At 50.4% G+C, this 20,774-nt stretch overlaps 1 protein-coding gene across 1 annotated transcript in view; it reads right to left on the bottom strand.

Moving 5' to 3' along the window:
• Positions 1 to 16,066: 16,066 nt before the first annotated feature.
• The window catches only part of LOC126249683 (uncharacterized), a 176,276-nt gene continuing 171,568 nt past the window's right edge, over positions 16,067 to 20,774 (bottom strand). The window contains exon 12 of the mRNA XM_049951361.1: positions 16,067 to 16,393. Within this exon, the coding sequence (XP_049807318.1) occupies positions 16,337 to 16,393 (57 nt within the window). The 3' untranslated portion in view covers positions 16,067 to 16,336. The remainder of the gene's footprint in view (positions 16,394 to 20,774) is intronic.

Below are 20,774 nucleotides of genomic sequence, written 5' to 3'. Positions count from 1 at the left end.
TTATACTGGAGTCACCTGCGCTGTTTTCTAGTCGCCTGGGACTTCGTGTTGGGCGAGATATGTTAAATGCAAGCTAGGTAAGGGGCCAATACCTTAGAGTACTGTATAAAATCGAACTGGGATTCCATCTGGACCTAGTGATTTATCCATATGGGAGTGTGTCCAATGGTCAAATGACAGTATGTTTGTACAGTTCTCCTGCATGAACGGTTTCTTGACCGTGAAATTTAAAACTTCGACTTTCGTTTTGCTATCTTCAACTGCCACACCTGACAGGTCAACAGGGGGCTGAATGGAAGCCGAAGACCCACTTAGCGATTTTACACAAGATCAGAATTTTGTCGGGTTCTCCGCCAGATCATTTGCTAAGGTGTGACGGTGGTAGCTGTGGTACACTCCGGGCATACATCTTTTCACAGACACACGAATCTCTACTAACCTTCACTTGCCGTCATTTCTGCGTCCCCTTTTCAACTTAAGAGTGCAACAGCCTCTGCTTCTTCAGCATCTTATCAATTTCGTTATTAAACCATTGTGGGTCTTTTCCATCCTTTATCCACTTACTAGACCCCCAAATCCAGAAGACGATTTACAATCTGCTTAAACTTTGCCATAATTCCTCTACATCCTTCTTACGAGCTAGCTACTCAAGACAATTTTCAGAAAATGTGTTCAAAATTATTTCACATGACTGTGTCTGTATCCCCTGTAATGAATCCACACATCCCAGTCTATACACGGCAGGTTAAAGTTGCCTCTAACTAGTATTGCTTGGTCTGAGCATTTACGCGCTATTGATCGTAGACTTCTTTGAATGGCACTGCAACTGCCACAGCAGAATCAGATAGCCGGTAAAAACATCCAAGAATTAACTTAGATTCACCTACACCTATTTTATGCGACCAGACGACTTAACTGTCACATTCAACTTCGACCTAAATAGAGACAATACTTTTGTCAACGGCAATGAATACTACTACTCCTATGGCCTCTAAACAGTCTTTGCGATATATGTTCCGTGACTCGCTTTTCACTTCAGCTTTCAGCCAGCTCTCAGTCCCTAGAATAATTTGAGCATGAGAACTTGCCTGGAAGGCAGTAAATTCAGGAACTATATTTCGACAGTTTACTGATAAAATTGTGAAAGTCGAAGTGTCTTTATTCTGAACGCCGTTTGACTTCCCTTGCTGTGAATCGACTGGCCTGGCCTGGCCTGGCCTGGCCTGGCCTAGCCTAGCCTAGCCTAGCCTAGAAAATCTTCATGTGCTCTCCCCAAGTACCCTGCTACCCGAGTAGCTGCTTCCTTTGTGTAGTGCACCCCACACCTATCAGGGAGGTCCTACAAGTATGCAGACACCCCCATGTAACGAGCAATTGAGAGGTATACCCACCAGTATAGGAGGAGGTTGGGAGTATTGTGTTCTCAGCAGAGGACCAGTAACAGCAGAATGGCTCAGTCAGGAGAGCTGAATGATGTAGAATGTGGAGTGGTCGTTGGATGTTGCCTAATTAACGAATCCATCACCAACATTTCAGGCCATCTACAGCTGCCCCAGTCAACTTTTGGTGATGTGACGGAAGTGGAAACTCAAAGGAACAAACACAGCTAAGCAAACACCAGGCAGACTTCAGGTACCGATTGATATAGGCTATCGAGCATTGCAGAGGGCGGTAGTAAAAAACCAACAATGGCCAAGCAGCTCCTCATAAGCAACATATTTCTGTAGCAAAAAAAAAATGGCTCTGAGCACTATGGGACTTAACATCTAAGGTCATCAGTCCCCTAGAACTAAGAACTACTTAAACCTAACTAACCTAAGGACATCACACACATCCATGCCCGAGTCAGGATTCGAACCTACGACCGTAGCAGTCACGCAGCTCCAGACTGAAGCGCCTAGAACCGCTCGGCTACACTGGCCGGCTTTCTGTAGCATCTGCTAGGCAATGGTTGAGATGGTGTGAGCAGCAACGCCAATGCACAGTGGATGGCTGGAGTTGATGGATCTGAAGTGATGAATCACACTGTACTCTATAAATATTTGAGGAAGGGTTTGGGTTTGACGAATGTCTGAAGAATAGTACCTGCCAAATGCACTGTGCCAACAGTGAAGTATGGAGAAGATAGTGGTGTGGTCTAGGGGTGTTTCTCCTGGTTAGGACCTGGTCCCCTAATTGTACTTAAGATAATGCTAAATGTGAAAGGATATGAAAACATTTTACAGCGTTGTGTACTGCACAGAGTAGAGAAGCAGATGGTGATTGAACCTGCATAACAATGAATCCAGTCACAAATCAGCATCTACGAGGCTATGGTTAGTAGACAGCAACATTGCTGAAATGAACTTGCCTGCCCAGTGTCCTGACCTGAATCCAATGGAGCACCTTTGGGACGAGTTAGAATGTCGACTTCTCCTCCGGCCTCAGCATCAAACATCACTTTCTTATCTAGTTTCAGCAATTAAGAGTGTGCTGACATTCATCCACAGATAATTACACACCACATATTAATGCCCACATCTTTGTTCTCATCATAACTGAGTAGTTGTGTACCAGTGCAGACATTGTCAATATCATTATGGCACTTACCACCCGACAAACAACGAATGTTCCACATGCTGCTTGCATATAGCAAAGACGATAGTAAGGGCAGAACTGCCACACTGTTGTATACAGTAAGTTTTCCCAACAAACACACACACACACACTGTATCATACAGCATTCACATATATTTCGAGAAGACAGTGACAGAACAGAAAGCCACAAGGAGGAACCACATTTTTGTCAGAAATGTTTCCAAAACTGTAGAATATGCATACGGAAAGGGGGGGGGGGGCGCGTGCGCAGGCGCGACCGGCGGGGGGGGGGGGAGCCGCGCGCGCGCAGGCGCGACCGGCAGGGGGGGGGGAGAGGCGCGCCCGGTAGGGGGGGGAGGCGCGACCGCCAGGGGGGGGAGGCGCGCGCGCGCAGGCGCGACCGGCAGGGGGGGGGGGGGGAGGCGCGCGCGCAGGCGCGACCGGCAGGGGCGCTGCGTGAAGTGCCAACTTGAACCCAGAAAAGCTGCTGATATAAAGACTCGCAGATAAAAACCAAAAGGGGACAACAGAAGCCCCATTCCTGGAGATTAACTAAAATGTCAAGGTACCAGGCCATGTCATACGCCTTAAGAAGGTCAAAGACATCCTCAACAAGGTGCCAGCAGTGAGTAAAAGCCTGTGGATGGCTGATGCCAATTGAAGTAAATGGTCAGTTGGAGATTGTCCTGCCCGGAAGCCACACTGATACAAGGGCAAAAGGCCACGAGATTCGAGTACCCAACATAATATGAAGCTCACCATCCTTTTGAGCACTGTACAAAGTACATTCATCAGGCTAACTGGGTGATAGCTGTCGGGAGACGTTGGGTTTTTCCTGGGCTTAAGGACAGGGATAACTATACTGTCTTGTCATTGTGACGGGAAAGCACCCATGAGCCAAATGTTGTTGAAGACCCTGAGCTGCTGTTGCCTCTGGGGAACGTCCAGGTTTTGGATCATCTGGTTGAGGGTGGAATCCGGGCCTGGGGCTGTGTCTCGTGAAGAGCTAAGAGCTTGCACCAATTCCCATTCAGTGAAGGATGCATTATAGGGCTCATCGTGGTGCAGGATGAAACAGGGGGTCTGTTCAACTCTGCGTTTCTACTGGTGAAAGACAGCAGGGTAGGAAGAGGATGACGATGCGGTCGCAAACTGTGTCGCAAGGTGTTCTGCGAGGACCAATTGATCAGTGTGCAGAGCACCTTGGAGGTTCAGACCCGGGACAGTTGACTGTCGCTGGCGGCGCAGAAGGCTATGGAGATTGGACCAAACCTCCGATGAAGAGGCATATGTCCCCAGGGAGCAAACATAGTGCTCCCAGCATTTATTTTACTCCACTTAGTTAGGTACGCGAGCCTTACCACGGAGACACTTAAAAGTGAGGAGGTTGGTCTGTGAAGAGCATCACTTAAATCACTGCAGCACCCGTCGGCAGTCCTAGACATGCGGATAGGGGGACAGCAGTGGCATCAGCATGAAGAATAGTGGCAGACATGCCTTGTACGACTAAATCAATGGAATTCGAGAGGGAAGTGTCAAAGTGGACAGCAGACTATATAAAGGCCAATTGGCCCTGCGGAATGCCAAACCTGGGGGCCTGTCTGCCTGGCGGCACCAGGGGAACGATAGAAACACTGGAGAGTGGTCACTGTCACGAAGGTCACCAATGTAGGGAAGCCACGAGAGCAGGGGAGGAGATCATGAGGTCAATAGCAGAGAAGGTGCCATGAACAGCACTGAAGCGGGTAGGGGAACCATCATTGAGGAGACACAAATCGAGGTCCGTGATAAGTTGGTCAATTAGGATACCCATACCCACTGAAGTGACACTCCCCCACAGTAGATGGTGGGCATGGAAGTCCCAAAGGAGGAGAAACCGGAGCAGGCCTAGCTGGATTAAGGTACACAGTGCAATGTAAGAAAGTGGCCCACCTGGAGGCACATAGACATTGCAAATGGTTATTGCCAGAGTAGTTTGCACTATGACTTCCAAATTGGTATGTCGGGGGATACAGTCACTAATGACATCGGAGCAAACCAAAGTGCAGACACCACCCAGAGGCTACCCCAGGGCCAGCACGGTTCTGAAAGAATGCCTGATAACCACGAAAAGTTGGAGAGTGGTCAGAACAGAAATGCGTTTCTTGAAGACAAGACAGAATATGAGACAAGATGTTGTATTTCCGGTAGGTGATGATAGTATCCGTTGCAATTAAACTGGATGATTGTGTGGTGAGAGTCCAAGGTAGTCATGAAGAAGCAGAGGAGGTGGTCAGGTCACTCGGTCAGTAGTCATCACCGGCAAGGATGGGGTGACATCCATGAATAAGTTGTCAGTCTCAAGTTGCGAGGGGGAGATGGCACCTCCGGCGGAGTCTTGTCTTGGGATTTATGCTGCTTCTTCTTCTCCTCCTCTTTCTGAGGTGGAGGAGGGCAGTGCACAGGAGGAGTAAAGGCTTCTGCAAGATCTGGAAACAAAAGCGAGTGGGCGATCTGGGGGCACACAGGTGGTACGCCTTGTGGTCGAGTGGTGGTATGAGCCTTCTAGCCTGAGAGATGTTGGGGAGAGGGGTCCCGGCAGGGAGTCCAATCACTGGCAGATGCCAAAGAAGGGGGGCACTTCTTCGGCCGAGCAGAGGGAGCGGCTCCCTTATGGGAGGTCATGGAAACTTCAGAGGAAGGGTAGGGGAGAGAGGAATGGGGCTGCACTAAGGACAAGGGAGGAGGAAATGAAGCAACAGAGACAAAAGTTGAAGATAGTGACACTGGATGGAGTGTCTCATACTTTTGGCGAGCATCAGCATAAGACAGGTGACCTAGGGACTCGTATTCTTGGATCTTCTTTCCTCTCTAGGAAGCCGGGCAATCCTGCAAGTGAGGAGAGTGGCGGTCAGCACAACTGACACACACAGGTGGCAGAACACAGGGGCTTCCCTCATGGAGTGGGTGGCCGCTGTCCCCACACAAAGGGTCTACCGTACAATGAGAAGACATATGCCCAAAACGCAAGCACCAAATGCACCACAGAGGTGGAGGGACGTACGGCTTCACATCACATCTGTAGCACATAACCTTGATGTTCTCTGGAAGGGTATCCCCCTCGAACGCCAGAATGAAGGCTCCAGTATTGGTGTGGTTGTCTTTGCGACCCTTCTGCACACGTCAAACAAAATGCCACTCCAGATTAGCCCAGAGTTCCTCATCAGTTTGCAGGATGAGGCCCCTATGACTATTTACTCCCTAAAGCATATTCAGAGATTGGTGAGGAATGATAGACACTGGGACATTGCCTAGATGATCACAGGCATGAGGAGCTGACGTTGGGTGGCAGAAGGATCTTTGATCGACAGGGAACTCGACTGCATCTTACTAAGGGACTCCAGTTCACCAAACTTGTCCTCGACAGCTTCCAGGAAAAACAATGGCTTTGTTGCAGTGAATGTGTCCCCATCCATACCAGTACAGACAAGGTAATGGAGAAAAGGTTACATCCCAAGATGGCGAGCCTGGCCCCCTCTCATGGTGTAGCCAGGGAAAGGAAGGTTGCCGGGTCATACGAAGCAGCATTCAAGGATCCTTCACCATTAGAAGAGATGGCCATTTGAGAAAGGCCAGGTTTTTCCAGCTTGATACCCTTCATGCGCCAAGCACCCACCCTAATACCACCCACTCCGACCACGGGGTCTCCCCATTGGAGCCACAACAAGGGCCATCTGGCATGGTGTCCAAAGCCGGGAGTTCTGATGCTCCAAAAAGATAAACAACCACTCCTTGGCATACATGGGGAGGGAACAGCTCAGATATCAGTAGTGTGATCCCTGTGTTGTCAGGGGGCTCAGCCATATAGGTACATAAGAGCTCTGAAACACGGACAGGCTACACATGCTGATGAACTAGCAGGGTGGAAGGGAGAGGGGAAGGGAGGGGAGAGAGGAATCCATAGTATAGATGATAGCGTGGAAGTTCTTCCCCATATGGCTCACACTAAAAACAGGAAATTTTGAAGTGGAGGTCAAACATCAAGTGGGGACCTGAATGACAAAAAGGATGAAAGAACAGGAAAAAGGAACAAAATTGCAACCAATACAGGAAACCAGGTGGACAGTCAGGTCGACATGAATCCGAATACAGAGAGGGGGGAAGGAAGTGGCAATGCGGAAGGAGCGAGGATAGGGAGGGAAGGGGCAGGGTGAAAGAAATGCAGCCAGGGAATGAAGGATGGGCTCCAATAGCTTGGGGCCCCATGTGCACCACACACGAACTCACAAAAGAACTGTGAGCCGCCTAGGGACGAGCAGACGCAACCAGAGAGAGAGAGAGAGAGAGAGAGAGAGAGAGAGAGAGAGAGAGAGAGAGATGAGCAGGTGGGGGACGAGCAGACGCAACCAGAGAGAGGGGGAGCAGGTGGGGGACGACCAGACGCAACCAGAGAGAGGGGGAGCAGCTGGGGGACGACCAGACGCAACCAGAGAGAGGGGGAGCAGCTGGGGGACGACCAGACGCAACCAGAGAGAGGGGGAGCAGCTGGGGGACGACCAGACGCAACCAGAGAGAGGGGGAGCAGCTGGGGGACGACCAGACGCAACCAGAGAGAGGGGGAGCAGCTGGGGGACGACCAGACGCAACCAGAGAGAGGGGGAGCAGCTGGGGGACGACCAGACGCAACCAGAGAGAGGGGGAGCAGCTGGGGGACGACCAGACGCAACCAGAGAGAGGGGGAGCAGCTGGGGGACGACCAGACGCAACCGGAGAGAGGGGGAGCAGCTGGGGGACGACCAGACGCAACCGGAGAGAGGGGGAGCAGCTGGGGGACGACCAGACGCAACCAGAGAGAGGGGGAGCAGCTGGGGGACGACCAGACGCAACCAGAGAGAGGGGGAGCAGCTGGGGGACGACCAGACGCAACCAGAGTGAGGGGGAGCAGGTGGGGGACGACCAGACGCAACCAGAGTGAGGGGGAGCAGGTGGGGGACGACCAGACGCAACCAGAGTGAGGGGGAGCAGGTGGGGGACGAGCAGACGCAACCAGAGAGAGAGGGAGCAGGTGGGGGACGAGCAGACGCAACCAGAGAGAGGGAGCAGGTGGGGGACGAGCAGACGCAACCAGAGAGAGGGAGCAGGTGGGGGACGAGCAGACGCAACCAGAGAGAGGGAGCAGGTGGGGGACGAGCAGACGCAACCAGAGAGAGGGAGCAGGTGGGGGACAAGCAGACGCAACCAGAGAGAGGGAGCAGGTGGGGGACGATCAGACGCAACCAGAGAGAGGGAGCAGGTGGGGGACGAGCGGACGCAACCAGAGAGAGGGAGCAGGTGGGGGACGAGCGGACGCAACCAGAGAGAGGGAGCAGGTGGGGGACGATCGGACGCAACCAGAGAGAGGGAGCAGGTGGGGGACGATCAGACGCAACCAGAGAGAGGGAGCAGGTGGGGGACGATCAGACGCAACCAGAGAGAGGGAGCAGGTGGGGGACGATCAGACGCAACCAGAGAGAGGGAGCAGGTGGGGGACGATCAGACGCAACCAGAGAGAGGGAGCAGGTGGGGGACGATCGGACGCAACCAGAGAGAGGGAGCAGGTGGGGGACGATCGGACGCAACCAGAGAGAGGGAGCAGGTGGGGGACGATCGGACGCAACCAGAGAGAGGGAGCAGGTGGGGGACGATCGGACGCAACCAGAGAGAGGGAGCAGGTGGGGGACGATCGGACGCAACCAGAGAGAGGGAGCAGGTGGGGGACGATCAGACGCAACCAGAGAGAGGGAGCAGGTGGGGGACGATCAGACGCAACCAGAGAGAGGGAGCAGGTGGGGGACGATCAGACGCAACCAGAGAGAGGGAGCAGGTGGGGGACGATCAGACGCAACCAGAGAGAGGGAGCAGGTGGGGGACGATCAGACGCAACCAGAGAGAGGGAGCAGGTGGGGGACGATCAGACGCAACCAGAGAGAGGGAGCAGGTGGGGGACGATCAGACGCAACCAGAGAGAGGGAGCAGGTGGGGGACGATCAGACGCAACCAGAGTGAGGGGGAGCAGCTGGGGGACGACCAGACGCAACCGGAGAGAGGGGGAGCAGCTGGGGGACGACCAGACGCAACCGGAGAGAGGGGGAGCAGCTGGGGGACGACCAGACGCAACCAGAGAGAGGGGGAGCAGCTGGGGGACGACCAGACGCAACCAGAGTGAGGGGGAGCAGGTGGGGGACGACCAGACGCAACCAGAGTGAGGGGGAGCAGGTGGGGGACGAGCAGACGCAACCAGAGAGAGAGGGAGCAGGTGGGGGACGAGCAGACGCAACCAGAGAGAGGGAGCAGGTGGGGGACGAGCAGACGCAACCAGAGAGAGGGAGCAGGTGGGGGACGAGCAGACGCAACCAGAGAGAGGGAGCAGGTGGGGGACGAGCAGACGCAACCAGAGAGAGGGAGCAGGTGGGGGACGAGCAGACGCAACCAGAGAGAGGGAGCAGGTGGGGGACGAGCAGACGCAACCAGAGAGAGGGAGCAGGTGGGGGACGAGCAGACGCAACCAGAGAGAGGGAGCAGGTGGGGGACGATCAGACGCAACCAGAGTGAGGGGGAGCAGCTGGGGGACGAGCAGACGCAACCAGAGAGAGGGAGCAGGTGGGGGACGAGCAGACGCAACCAGAGAGAGGGAGCAGGTGGGGGACGATCAGACGCAACCAGAGAGAGGGAGCAGGTGGGGGACGAGCAGACGCAACCAGAGAGAGGGAGCAGGTGGGGGACGAGCAGACGCAACCAGAGAGAGGGAGCAGGTGGGGGACGATCAGACGCAACCAGAGAGAGGGAGCAGGTGGGGGACGAGCAGACGCAACCAGAGAGAGGGAGCAGGTGGGGGACGATCAGACGCAACCAGAGAGAGGGGGAGCAGCTGGGGGACGAGCAGACGCAACCAGAGAGAGAGGGAGCAGGTGGGGGACGAGCAGACGCAACAAGAGAGAGGGAGCAGGTGGGGGACGAGCAGACGCAACCAGAGAGAGGGAGCAGGTGGGGGACGAGCAGACGCAACCAGAGAGAGGGAGCAGGTGGGGGACGAGCAGACGCAACCAGAGAGAGGGAGCAGGTGGGGGACGAGCAGACGCAACCAGAGAGAGGGAGCAGGTGGGGGACGAGCAGACGCAACCAGAGAGAGGGAGCAGGTGGGGGACGATCAGACGCAACCAGAGAGAGGGAGCAGGTGGGGGACGATCAGACGCAACCAGAGAGAGGGAGCAGGTGGGGGACGATCAGACGCAACCAGAGAGAGGGAGCAGGTGGGGGACGATCAGACGCAACCAGAGTGAGGGGGAGCAGCTGGGGGACGACCAGACGCAACCGGAGAGAGGGGGAGCAGCTGGGGGACGACCAGACGCAACCGGAGAGAGGGGGAGCAGCTGGGGGACGACCAGACGCAACCAGAGAGAGGGGGAGCAGCTGGGGGACGACCAGACGCAACCAGAGTGAGGGGGAGCAGGTGGGGGACGACCAGACGCAACCAGAGTGAGGGGGAGCAGGTGGGGGACGAGCAGACGCAACCAGAGAGAGAGGGAGCAGGTGGGGGACGAGCAGACGCAACCAGAGAGAGGGAGCAGGTGGGGGACGAGCAGACGCAACCAGAGAGAGGGAGCAGGTGGGGGACGAGCAGACGCAACCAGAGAGAGGGAGCAGGTGGGGGACGAGCAGACGCAACCAGAGAGAGGGAGCAGGTGGGGGACGAGCAGACGCAACCAGAGAGAGGGAGCAGGTGAGGGACGAGCAGACGCAACCAGAGAGAGGGAGCAGGTGGGGGACGAGCAGACGCAACCAGAGAGAGGGAGCAGGTGGGGGACGAGCAGACGCAACCAGAGAGAGGGAGCAGGTGGGGGACGAGCAGACGCAACCAGAGAGAGGGAGCAGGTGGGGGACGAGCGGACGCAACCAGAGAGAGGGAGCAGGTGGGGGACGAGCGGACGCAACCAGAGAGAGGGAGCAGGTGGGGGACGAGCGGACGCAACCAGAGAGAGGGAGCAGGTGGGGGACGATCGGACGCAACCAGAGAGAGGGAGCAGGTGGGGGACGATCAGACGCAACCAGAGAGAGGGAGCAGGTGGGGGACGATCAGACGCAACCAGAGAGAGGGAGCAGGTGGGGGACGATCAGACGCAACCAGAGAGAGGGAGCAGGTGGGGGACGATCAGACGCAACCAGAGAGAGGGAGCAGGTGGGGGACGATCAGACGCAACCAGAGAGAGGGAGCAGGTGGGGGACGATCAGACGCAACCAGAGAGAGGGAGCAGGTGGGGGACGATCGGACGCAACCAGAGAGAGGGAGCAGGTGGGGGACGATCGGACGCAACCAGAGAGAGGGAGCAGGTGGGGGACGATCGGACGCAACCAGAGAGAGGGAGCAGGTGGGGGACGATCGGACGCAACCAGAGAGAGGGAGCAGGTGGGGGACGATCGGACGCAACCAGAGAGAGGGAGCAGGTGGGGGACGATCGGACGCAACCAGAGAGAGGGAGCAGGTGGGGGACGATCAGACGCAACCAGAGAGAGGGAGCAGGTGGGGGACGATCAGACGCAACCAGAGAGAGGGAGCAGGTGGGGGACGATCAGACGCAACCAGAGAGAGGGAGCAGGTGGGGGACGATCAGACGCAACCAGAGAGAGGGAGCAGGTGGGGGACGATCAGACGCAACCAGAGAGAGGGAGCAGGTGGGGGACGATCAGACGCAACCAGAGAGAGGGAGCAGGTGGGGGACGATCAGACGCAACCAGAGAGAGGGAGCAGGTGGGGGGACGATCAGACGCAACCAGAGAGAGGGAGCAGGTGGGGGACGATCAGACGCAACCAGAGAGAGGGAGCAGGTGGGGGACGATCAGACGCAACCAGAGAGAGGGAGCAGGTGGGGGACGATCAGACGCAACCAGAGAGAGGGAGCAGGTGGGGGACGATCAGACGCAAAGAGAGAGAGCAGGTGGGGGACGAGCAGACGAAAAGAGAGAGAGCAGGTGGGGGACGAGCAGACGCAAAGAGAGAGAGCAGGTGGGGGACGAGCAGACGCAAAGAGAGAGAGCAGGTGGGGGACGAGCAGACGCAAAGAGAGAGAGCAGCTCGGGGACGAGCAGACGCAAAGAGAGAGAGCAGCTCGGGGACGAGCAGACGCAATGAGAGAGGAGGGGGAATAGCAGACAGAATTAGAGAGGCAGCATGAGCAGGTGGAATTAGAGAGCGGGAGATGAGCAGATAGAATGAGAGGGGGTGGATGAGTAGGTGGTCAGAGCGGAGGGTGGGGGAAGAGGTGCAGCGTAGAGACACATGGGTAGGATGTGAAGTACTAATAGAAGACTGGAATAAATACATACTTGTGTATTGAGTTAGACCTATAGTAAACTCAATCTCATATCATGAAATGCAATTATTAATCTTTATCACGAATGTGCATGACGTACCAGGAAGATACTTTGAGGATAGAAAATGAAAAACGAAATGAGGTGTTCAGGAATTAGTTGGAAAATATAGACTGGAATGATGAATTTAACATACCTGGTGTTAACAAAAATATAATTTATTCTGCAGTTGGTCAAAGGCTACTCTGAAAATAGTTGTCCTAACAAATGTGCCTGTGTAAGCAGCTAAAGTGTTCCTGAACCATGGGTTACAAATACAATGACATGTGGACTTTTAAGACAAAAGTAGCTTTTGCATCATGTTTCACTGTGAAGTAACACAGCTTGATGAAACTTGGACCATACATAGAAAGATCTGCTACAGAATAGTACAGAAGATAACTGAAAGAAATAAGCAACGAGATAAACAAAAATTACACTTTTATTCAAACACAATAACTACACTGAAGTCACTGCAATTCGTGATGGTTACCTGGACATCACCAACATGTGATCACCACAAATAGCATAATATGCTTTGTAACACACTCCAATGCTGGCCAAAAGGGTGGTAAAGGGTTCTTGTGGTTGCGTATACATTCCCCACCAGTGGAGTTGACAACTGCTGGGTGGTAGTGGGTGCCTGTGGACATGCTGCAATACATCATCTCAATGCATTTCACACATGCTGGATGGGATTTAAGTGAGGGGAACAGGCAGGCTTGTCTTTTGTCAAATATCCTCTTGTTCCAAGAGCACCTCTGCCTACACAGATCAATGAGGTAACACACTATCGTCTATAAAAATGAAGTCATGGCTAAATACACCCCTGAAAAGATGCATATGGGGAAAGAGTACAGTATCACGATAATATTGAATGGTGAGATTTTGAGGTCATTGGGTCCATGCAACAATATAGGTGGAGGAGCTCTTGTAATAAGAGGATATTTGGCAAAGGATAGGCCTGCCTGTTCACCCAACTGGAACCCCATTGAGCATATGTGGTATGCATTGGGGGGAGAGACTGCAGCATGTCCACATGCACGAATTATGAACCCCAAGTTGTCAACTACGCTGTTGGAGAACTAATGCCCAGCCACAAGAACTTTTTACCCACATTTTGACCAACATGGGACCATGTTACAGAGCATGCTTTGTGACCTGTGGTGATCGCACATCCTATTAAGAACCACGTCAGATGTTGGTAATGTCCAGGGGACCATCATAAATTGTGTTGTCTTTTAATAAAAGTTTCATTTCTGTGTATATCATTCTATGTTTCTTTAGATCTCTTCTGTCCAAGTTTCATTGAGCTGTCACTTGGCAATGACTCAGCATGCAAAAATTAGAAATTCTGATGGCGCAGGTTGTGAAACAACCACTGAAGTTGAGCATGTTGTGTTCAGTGTTCAGCACTGTGTTCCGCCACTGGCTGGTTAACTCTGCTCTTTACCAGTTTGCCATTGGTCATTCATGTTTGTGGCCTTGCCCACATAGAAAGCTGTGCCAAAGTTGCAGCAGTACACTATAGGATGCAACCAATTTCACAGGTGGCTATGATGCCCCGCATTCATGTTCGTAGTGTGCAAGTGGCATCCTGCCACTTATTGAGGCTGAAAGTTACTATAACATAAATGTTGACACATCTAAGTTAATTGATGTGTACCATAGCCAAAAACTCTAATTCAAAAAGAAAATGGACCAGTGACCTTTAAGAGTCAATAAAATCGCAGTGAACACATTAAAAATTTGACGAAACTCCTGAATTGCTTTGTGCCCACAAAATAATTCCCACCATATATTCCAACAAAATGCAAATCCAGTCATGCAGCACCAAATGAAGAAATTGTAAGGGGAATGAAAAGGCTACAAAGTAAACCCTTTGCAGTAGACAGAATTGCACAGAATTCCAAAGAATTGCCAAATATTACAGTTCATTCAAAACAATTAACACAGAAAATACATGATTACTTGAAAATTGCTCACTAAATGGGAGGAAAGACAGAGCTCGCTTACAGTTATACAAGAAATACCATTCTTTACGTACTAAATTCTATCACAGCATCTTGCTTGGCAATATCAAGCAGGTTTCAGACCACACAGTCTCCCCCAGGATAAATATTAGATTGAAATAATTTCTTTGACAATTTTTTTTAATGAAGTAGTCTGTACTTCTACAAATTTTTAAATAACTGTATGCTTCTGTACACTGTACTTCCTCCAAATTCTGAAGAAACAAAAGCCAGATGCCAAAAACACTCCAATTGTTAGAAAAGTGCTAAATTATCCATAATCTGAAGGAATTACCAGAAGAGAAATACTGGAACACTTTGAAAATATAACAGAAGTAAGGTAACAAAAATTTATGAGGGTTGGCTGAAAAATAGTGCCTCATATTTTTATGTGAAAATTCTTCAACCTTTTTAAATAACACAAATGTTATTAAAATTCTACATCTTTATTCCTTAATGTATACCTGCAGCCATCTCCCACTAGAGGGCTCTAAATTGTAGCATGTAACATGGCGGTGTGTCATGTAACAGTGTCGGTGCATTAGAAACAGCACAATGTGTAATGTAATTATGTCGGTGCATTAGAAACAACATGTTGTAATCAAGTTTTGAATCTGAAGTGTTTTTCCTCTCCTTCAGACAGCACATGAGCCCTGCGAAATCTGTAACAATCCAGTACCTTTGGTCCACTGTCATTGATCATCTTCCATGCAGTCTTGGTCACATCTGATTACCACCTGTTTCCAAACCTTAAAGAACACCTTTGACAACTTACTTTAATATTGTTGAAGCGGAGAGAACATAGGTAAGGCTCTGGCTCTGTAAACAATGTCAAACATTCTATAATGACTGTATGAACAAACTGGTCTCTCATTGGGAGAAATATGTTTGCCGCCAAGGTGACTATGTTAAGAGATAAATATGTAGACATGAATAAAAATGTAAATGCTAATAACACTTGTTTTCTTTAAAAGCTTTAAGATCTGTCAGTAGGCCATCACACATTACATTTCAGCTGCCTTAGTAAAAAGTAATCTAAGAATATGGTACTGTAAACTAAAACAGGAACTTTATTTAGCTTTTGCTGACCTATTGATTCTGAGTCAAGACATTCAAAATCTTCAAAACAAATTCTTATAGAAAAGCAAGTAGTTTTCAAAATCCCAAAGGAATAAATGGAGTACACATCTAGCAACAATTTTGCACCTAAAATTCAATACACTAAATATGGAAAATTCAGAGTGTGAGAGAGTTTAAATATGTTTCTGAAACTCAGACACTGGCAAGAGACTGATGACCTCAGAAGTCTCATAGTGCTCAGAGCCAGCCAACTGGCCAAGAACACAAAGTGGAGATTTTACTCACCCTTACAAAAGATACTAAGAACAATAATGCAACTTAAAAAAAGTCACACTACAATATGGTCATCAATTCAGTATATCTTTAAAACGAATGTTTCACCACCAGAAATAAAGACAGGCTTTGAATGAATCCTAAAGACAGAATAAAAATTAGTCAGGAAAAATTTATGAACAAAACACACAGATGTACTTCAAATATTTAAAATCACAGTCTAAAATTCTATGAGATTTTAGAAGACTGAAAACAAAAAGATTAACTGCACAAATTATGGTACCAACAAAATTTCAAGTAATGTTGAAACTGAGACAATAAAATGCATTCCGATAATAAAAGGAGAAGGAAATACAAAACTGAAAAATTGTTACATAGTACATTCAAACCAGGATAGCTGACCGTTCAAAAAAACGCACAAGAAAAGATTCGTTTGCTCAGAAGATACGAAAAGACCCAATTATGAGAGAAAAAGTAATACTGAAAACTTAAAAATGTCCTTCGTTGTATATCATGTAGTGAAATACAGCCAAAACATTCATAATAAATAACATCAACACTTCAATACAATGAAATGTCATAATGTCACGTAATTTCATTGTATTGCACTTAAATAAAATGTACACATTCTTAACTTACCTTCCTAAGTGCCCCCCCCCCCCCCAAAAAAAAAAACACAATAAGAACATATTCAAGTTTCAGAATAAATTTGGGTTTTATTGACATTTTAGAAACCCTTCCTTTCTTTATAAAAGTCTTGACGAAACTCAACAAATCTTATCTCAAAATAGTAAACAATGGAATTAACAATTACAACTTAACAAGAAATGTATTATCTTATAACATTTCTTGACACAATTGTATTTTACAAAATTTTATGTTGAAAATTAGTTACAAAAATAAAATTTAACAGTTAATAGTATAAAAACCAATTCTATAATCACAACCCCTTTTTTAAAATATAAAAACTGCACTAAATATTTTAAGCAGATACCTAAAAATCATAAAAATATATTTAAGTTAAATCGATTTTACGGTGTCTGATTTTCTTTACCAAGTTGGATGTGACGTCCGAGTTTAGTGAAGATCTGCAAATGAAATGTGGAATTACAGTATAAATTTGGTCATTTATTTACTTCATCAATATGTATATTATAAGTACCATTTTTTGCTACATATGTACAGTGCTAAATTCACTTTACTTCCATACTATAACAAAAACGTCAAAACTGCAAATTGATGCAGTGTCTCTGGATACTTTGTAACACCAAAGACCAAAATCCTTTCTACAGGTATTTTTCACACTGCAATGAGCTACTGCTAAAGACAACAACGGGTTAAAAGATGACTAAAGGACCTATTAAGTACAACATCTTAACAGTGAAAACCAATTAAAGAAATGACCTGTTGTTACGAATAACTGATCACCAATGGAAAATTTTTAGTAGTCTAAAAATGGTAAATACGAATGAAATATTTCAATGATGAATACAACTCAAGTCTTGTGGACCAACTGTATAAATAAATTAGAGTTGTGGATTGCAAAACAGGGAAAAATGTCCTCTCATATTAATGAACCTACCACATATAAGCTTCAGAACTAGGGGGAAAAAAAAAACAGGAATCTGAAGTATAATTTGCTTGAATATTTGATCTATTCACTGGATCTGACACCTTGTGATTTCCATTTATACTCGGATGTAAAGTAATTGGTTGGTTGGTTTGTGGGATTAAAGGGACCAGACTGCAACGGTCATCGGTCCCTTGTTCCAAAACTTAAAAACTACCACACAGAGTAAAAAAACTGATAATAGAGACAACAGACAACACAGGACAAGAAAAACTCAGACAAAGAACAGACATAACAAATTAAAATCACACGGAGTGTGTCGGTGGTTGGCCGACCATAGAATAAAGAAGGAAAAGCCAACCACCGAGAACACATTAAAAACTCAGTTTAAAACTGTAGGCCAAAGGCCAGAATCAACACAAAACAATAAAATAAAACATAAACACTAAAATTAAATGATAAAAACCCCCTGCCCAAATAAAACGTAAAACTAAGCCAGCCATAGCAGGGTCATCAGTTAAAAACGCAGGGAGCGTATCAGGCAGCGCAAATGTCTGCCTGACCACAGCTAAAAGGGGGCAGGCCAACAAAATGTGGGCCACTGTCAAAGCCGCCCCGCAGCGACACAGGGGAGGGTCCTCCCGACGCAGTAAGTAACTGTGTGTCAGCCAAGAGTGGCCAATGCGGAGCCGACAAAGGACGACTGAGTCACTGCGGTTGGCTCGCATGGATGACTGCCACACAGTCGTCGTCTCCTTAATGGCACGGAGTTTATTGGGCGTGATCCGATCGCGCCATTCAGCGTCCCAAGGCGCAAAAACTTTTCAACAGAGGACTGCTCGCAAATCAGTCTCTGGGAGGCCAATGTCCATAGATGGTTTACTGATGGCCTCTTTTGCCAGGCGGTCAACATATTCATTGCCTGGGATACCGACATGGCCGGGCGTCCACACAAAGACCACAGAGTGGCCGCAACGGGCAAAGTATGCAAAGACTCCTGGATAGCCATCGCCAGACGAGAACGAGGGAAACACTCGTCGAGAGCTCGTAAACCGCTCAGGGAATCACTACAGATCACGAAGGACTCACCTGAGCAGGAGCGGATATACTCTAGTGCACGAAAGATGGCGACCAGCTCAGCAGTGTAAACGCTGCAGCCAGCCGGCAATGAACGTTGTTCGGAATGGTCCCCTAGAGTAAGCGCATAACCGGCACGACCAGCAACTATCGAGCCGTCAGTGTATGCAATGCCAGAGCCCTGATACATTGCAAGGAGGGAAAGAAAGCGGTGGCGGAAGGCCTCCGGAGGGACTGAGTCCTTCGGGCCCTGTGCCAATTCCAGCTGAAGGCGAGGGCGAGGCACACATCATAGGGGTGTACGCAGAGGTGCCCTGAAAGGAGGCGGAAGAAGTAAGGCCCCAAGCCCGGAGAGAAGCTCTCGGACGCGGACCGCGATCGTACTGCCAGCCCTGGGTTGACGTTCTGGAAGATGGACGTGCGACTCTGGGAATAGTAGCCAATAGTTAGGATGCCCGGGCAAGCTGAAAACATGGGCAGCATAAGAGGCCAGCAAACGTTGGCGCCGTGGAGGGACACCTGCCTCCACTAGTATGCTGTCCACAGGGCTGGTACGAAAAGCACCAGTGGCAAGGCGTATCCCACTGTGGAGGATTGGGTCCAGCACCTGCAACGCAGATGGGGATGGTGAGCCATAAGCCAGGCTCCCATAATCCAGACGGGACTGGATTAACGCCTGGTAGAGCCGTAACAGGGTAGATCGGTCGGCGCCCCAGCGGGTGTGGCTCAAGCATCTCAGAGCATTTAAATGCCGCCAACACGCCTGTTTAAGCTGCCGAATATGAGGCAGCCAAGTCAGCCGGGCATCAAAAACTACACCCAAAAACCTGTGGGTCTCCACCACAGCAAGGAGTTCGTCGGCAAGATAAAGCCGCGGCTCAAGATGGACTTTTCGGCGCTGGTAGAAATGCATAACGCGGGTCTTGGTAGCTGAAAAACCATGCGCTACAGCCCAAGACTGCGCCTTGCGGATAGCGCCCTGTAGCTGACGTTCAACAGCTGCAATGCCAGTAGAGCGGTAGTAAAGGCAGAAGTCGTCAGCATACAGGGAAGCGGAGACAGAATTTCCCACCGCCGCAGCGAGCCCGTTTATTGCGATTAAAAACAGGCAGACACTGAGGACAGACCCCCTGTGGTACCCCGTTCCCCTGGACTCGGGAGGAACTATGGGAGGCCGCGACTTGCACGCGGAAGGTACGATACGACAGAAAATTTCGGATAAAGATCAGCAGAGGGTCCCGAAGACCCCATCCATGAAGCGTAGAAAGTATGTGATGACGCCATGTCGTATCGAACGCCTTCGGCATGTCGAAAAAGACAGCGACCAGGTGCTGACGGCGGGCAAAGGCAGTACGGATGGCTGACTCCAGACTCACCAGATTGTCGGTGGCGGAGCGGCCTTTACGGAATCCACCCTGAGACGGAGCCAGAAGGCCTGGAGACTCCAGTACCCAATTCTAGCGCCGGCTCACCATCCGTTCGAGAAGCTTGCAAAGAATGTTGGTGAGGCTAAGGGGGCCGTAGCTGTCCACCTCCAAAGGGCTCTTGCCCGGTATCAAAACAGGGATGACAATGCTTTCCCGCCATTGCGACGGAAACTCACCCTCGACCCAGAGATGGTTGTAAAGGTCGAGGAGGCGTCGCTTGCAGTCCACTGGAAGGTGTTTCAGCATCTGACAGTGAATGCGATCTGGCCCAGGAGCGGTATCAGGGCAAGCGGCAAGGGCGCTGTGAAATTCCCACTCACTGAATGGAGCATTGTAGGATTCAGAATGGTGGGTGCGAAAAGAAAGGCTCCGACGTTCCATCCGCTCTTTAATGGAGCGGAAGGCCAGTGGGTAATTGGAAGAAGCGGAACTAAGAGCAAAATGCTCTGCCAAGCTGTTGGCAATTTCATCAGAGTCTGTACAAACTGCTCCATTCAGTGAGAGCGCAGGGACGCTGACAGGGGTCCGATAGCCATAGAGGTGTCGGATCTTGGCCCAGACCTGCGATGGAGAGACATGGAGGCCAATGGTGGACACATACCGCTCCCAGCACTCCTGCTTGCTTTGGCGGATAAGGCAGCGGGCCCGCGCACGCAGCCATTTGAAGGTGATGAGGTGTTCAATGCAGGGATGTCGCTTGTGACGCTGTAGCACCCGCCGGCGATCTTTAATCGCCTCAGCGATCTCAGGCGACCACCAAGGCACAGTCCGCCACCGAGGGGACCCAGAAGAACTGGGAATGGCAGATTCTGCGGCAGTAACGATGCTGGTGGTGACTGAGTGAACCACCGCATCAATGTCGTCACTAGAGAGAGGCTCAATAGCGGCAATGGAGGAGAACAAGTCCCAGTCAGCCTTATTCATAGCCCATCTGCTGGGGCGCCCAGAAGAGTGATGCCGTGGCAGTGACAGAAAGATTGGAAAATGGTCACTACCACACAGGTCGTCATGCACACTCCATTGGACAGACGGTAAGAGACTAGGGCTACAGATCGATAGGTCAATGGCGGAGTATCTGCCATGCGCCACACTGAAGTGTGTGGAGGCACCATCATATAAAATCGAGAGATCGAGCTGCGCCAATAAATACTCAACGGTGGCGCCTCGACCTGTTGCCACTGACCTACCCCACAGAGGGTTATGGGCGTTAAAGTCGACCAGTAACAAGAAAAGTGGCGGCAATTGGGCTATCAGCGCAGCCAGGACATGCTGCGCGACATCACCATCCGGTGGAAGGTAAAGACTGCAGACAGTAACAGCCTGTGGCGTCCACACCCAAACAGCTGTATGTAGAGGGACAGACTCGCTGTGAAGAGAGTTAAGGACATATATGCA

The sequence above is a fragment of the Schistocerca nitens genome, chromosome 3, assembly GCF_023898315.1.
Source record: "Schistocerca nitens isolate TAMUIC-IGC-003100 chromosome 3, iqSchNite1.1, whole genome shotgun sequence".
In the NCBI taxonomy this organism is placed as follows: Eukaryota; Metazoa; Arthropoda; class Insecta; order Orthoptera; family Acrididae; genus Schistocerca; species Schistocerca nitens.
Note: the sequence above shows the minus strand (reverse complement) of the source record. Positions and strands in the feature narration are given on the sequence as shown.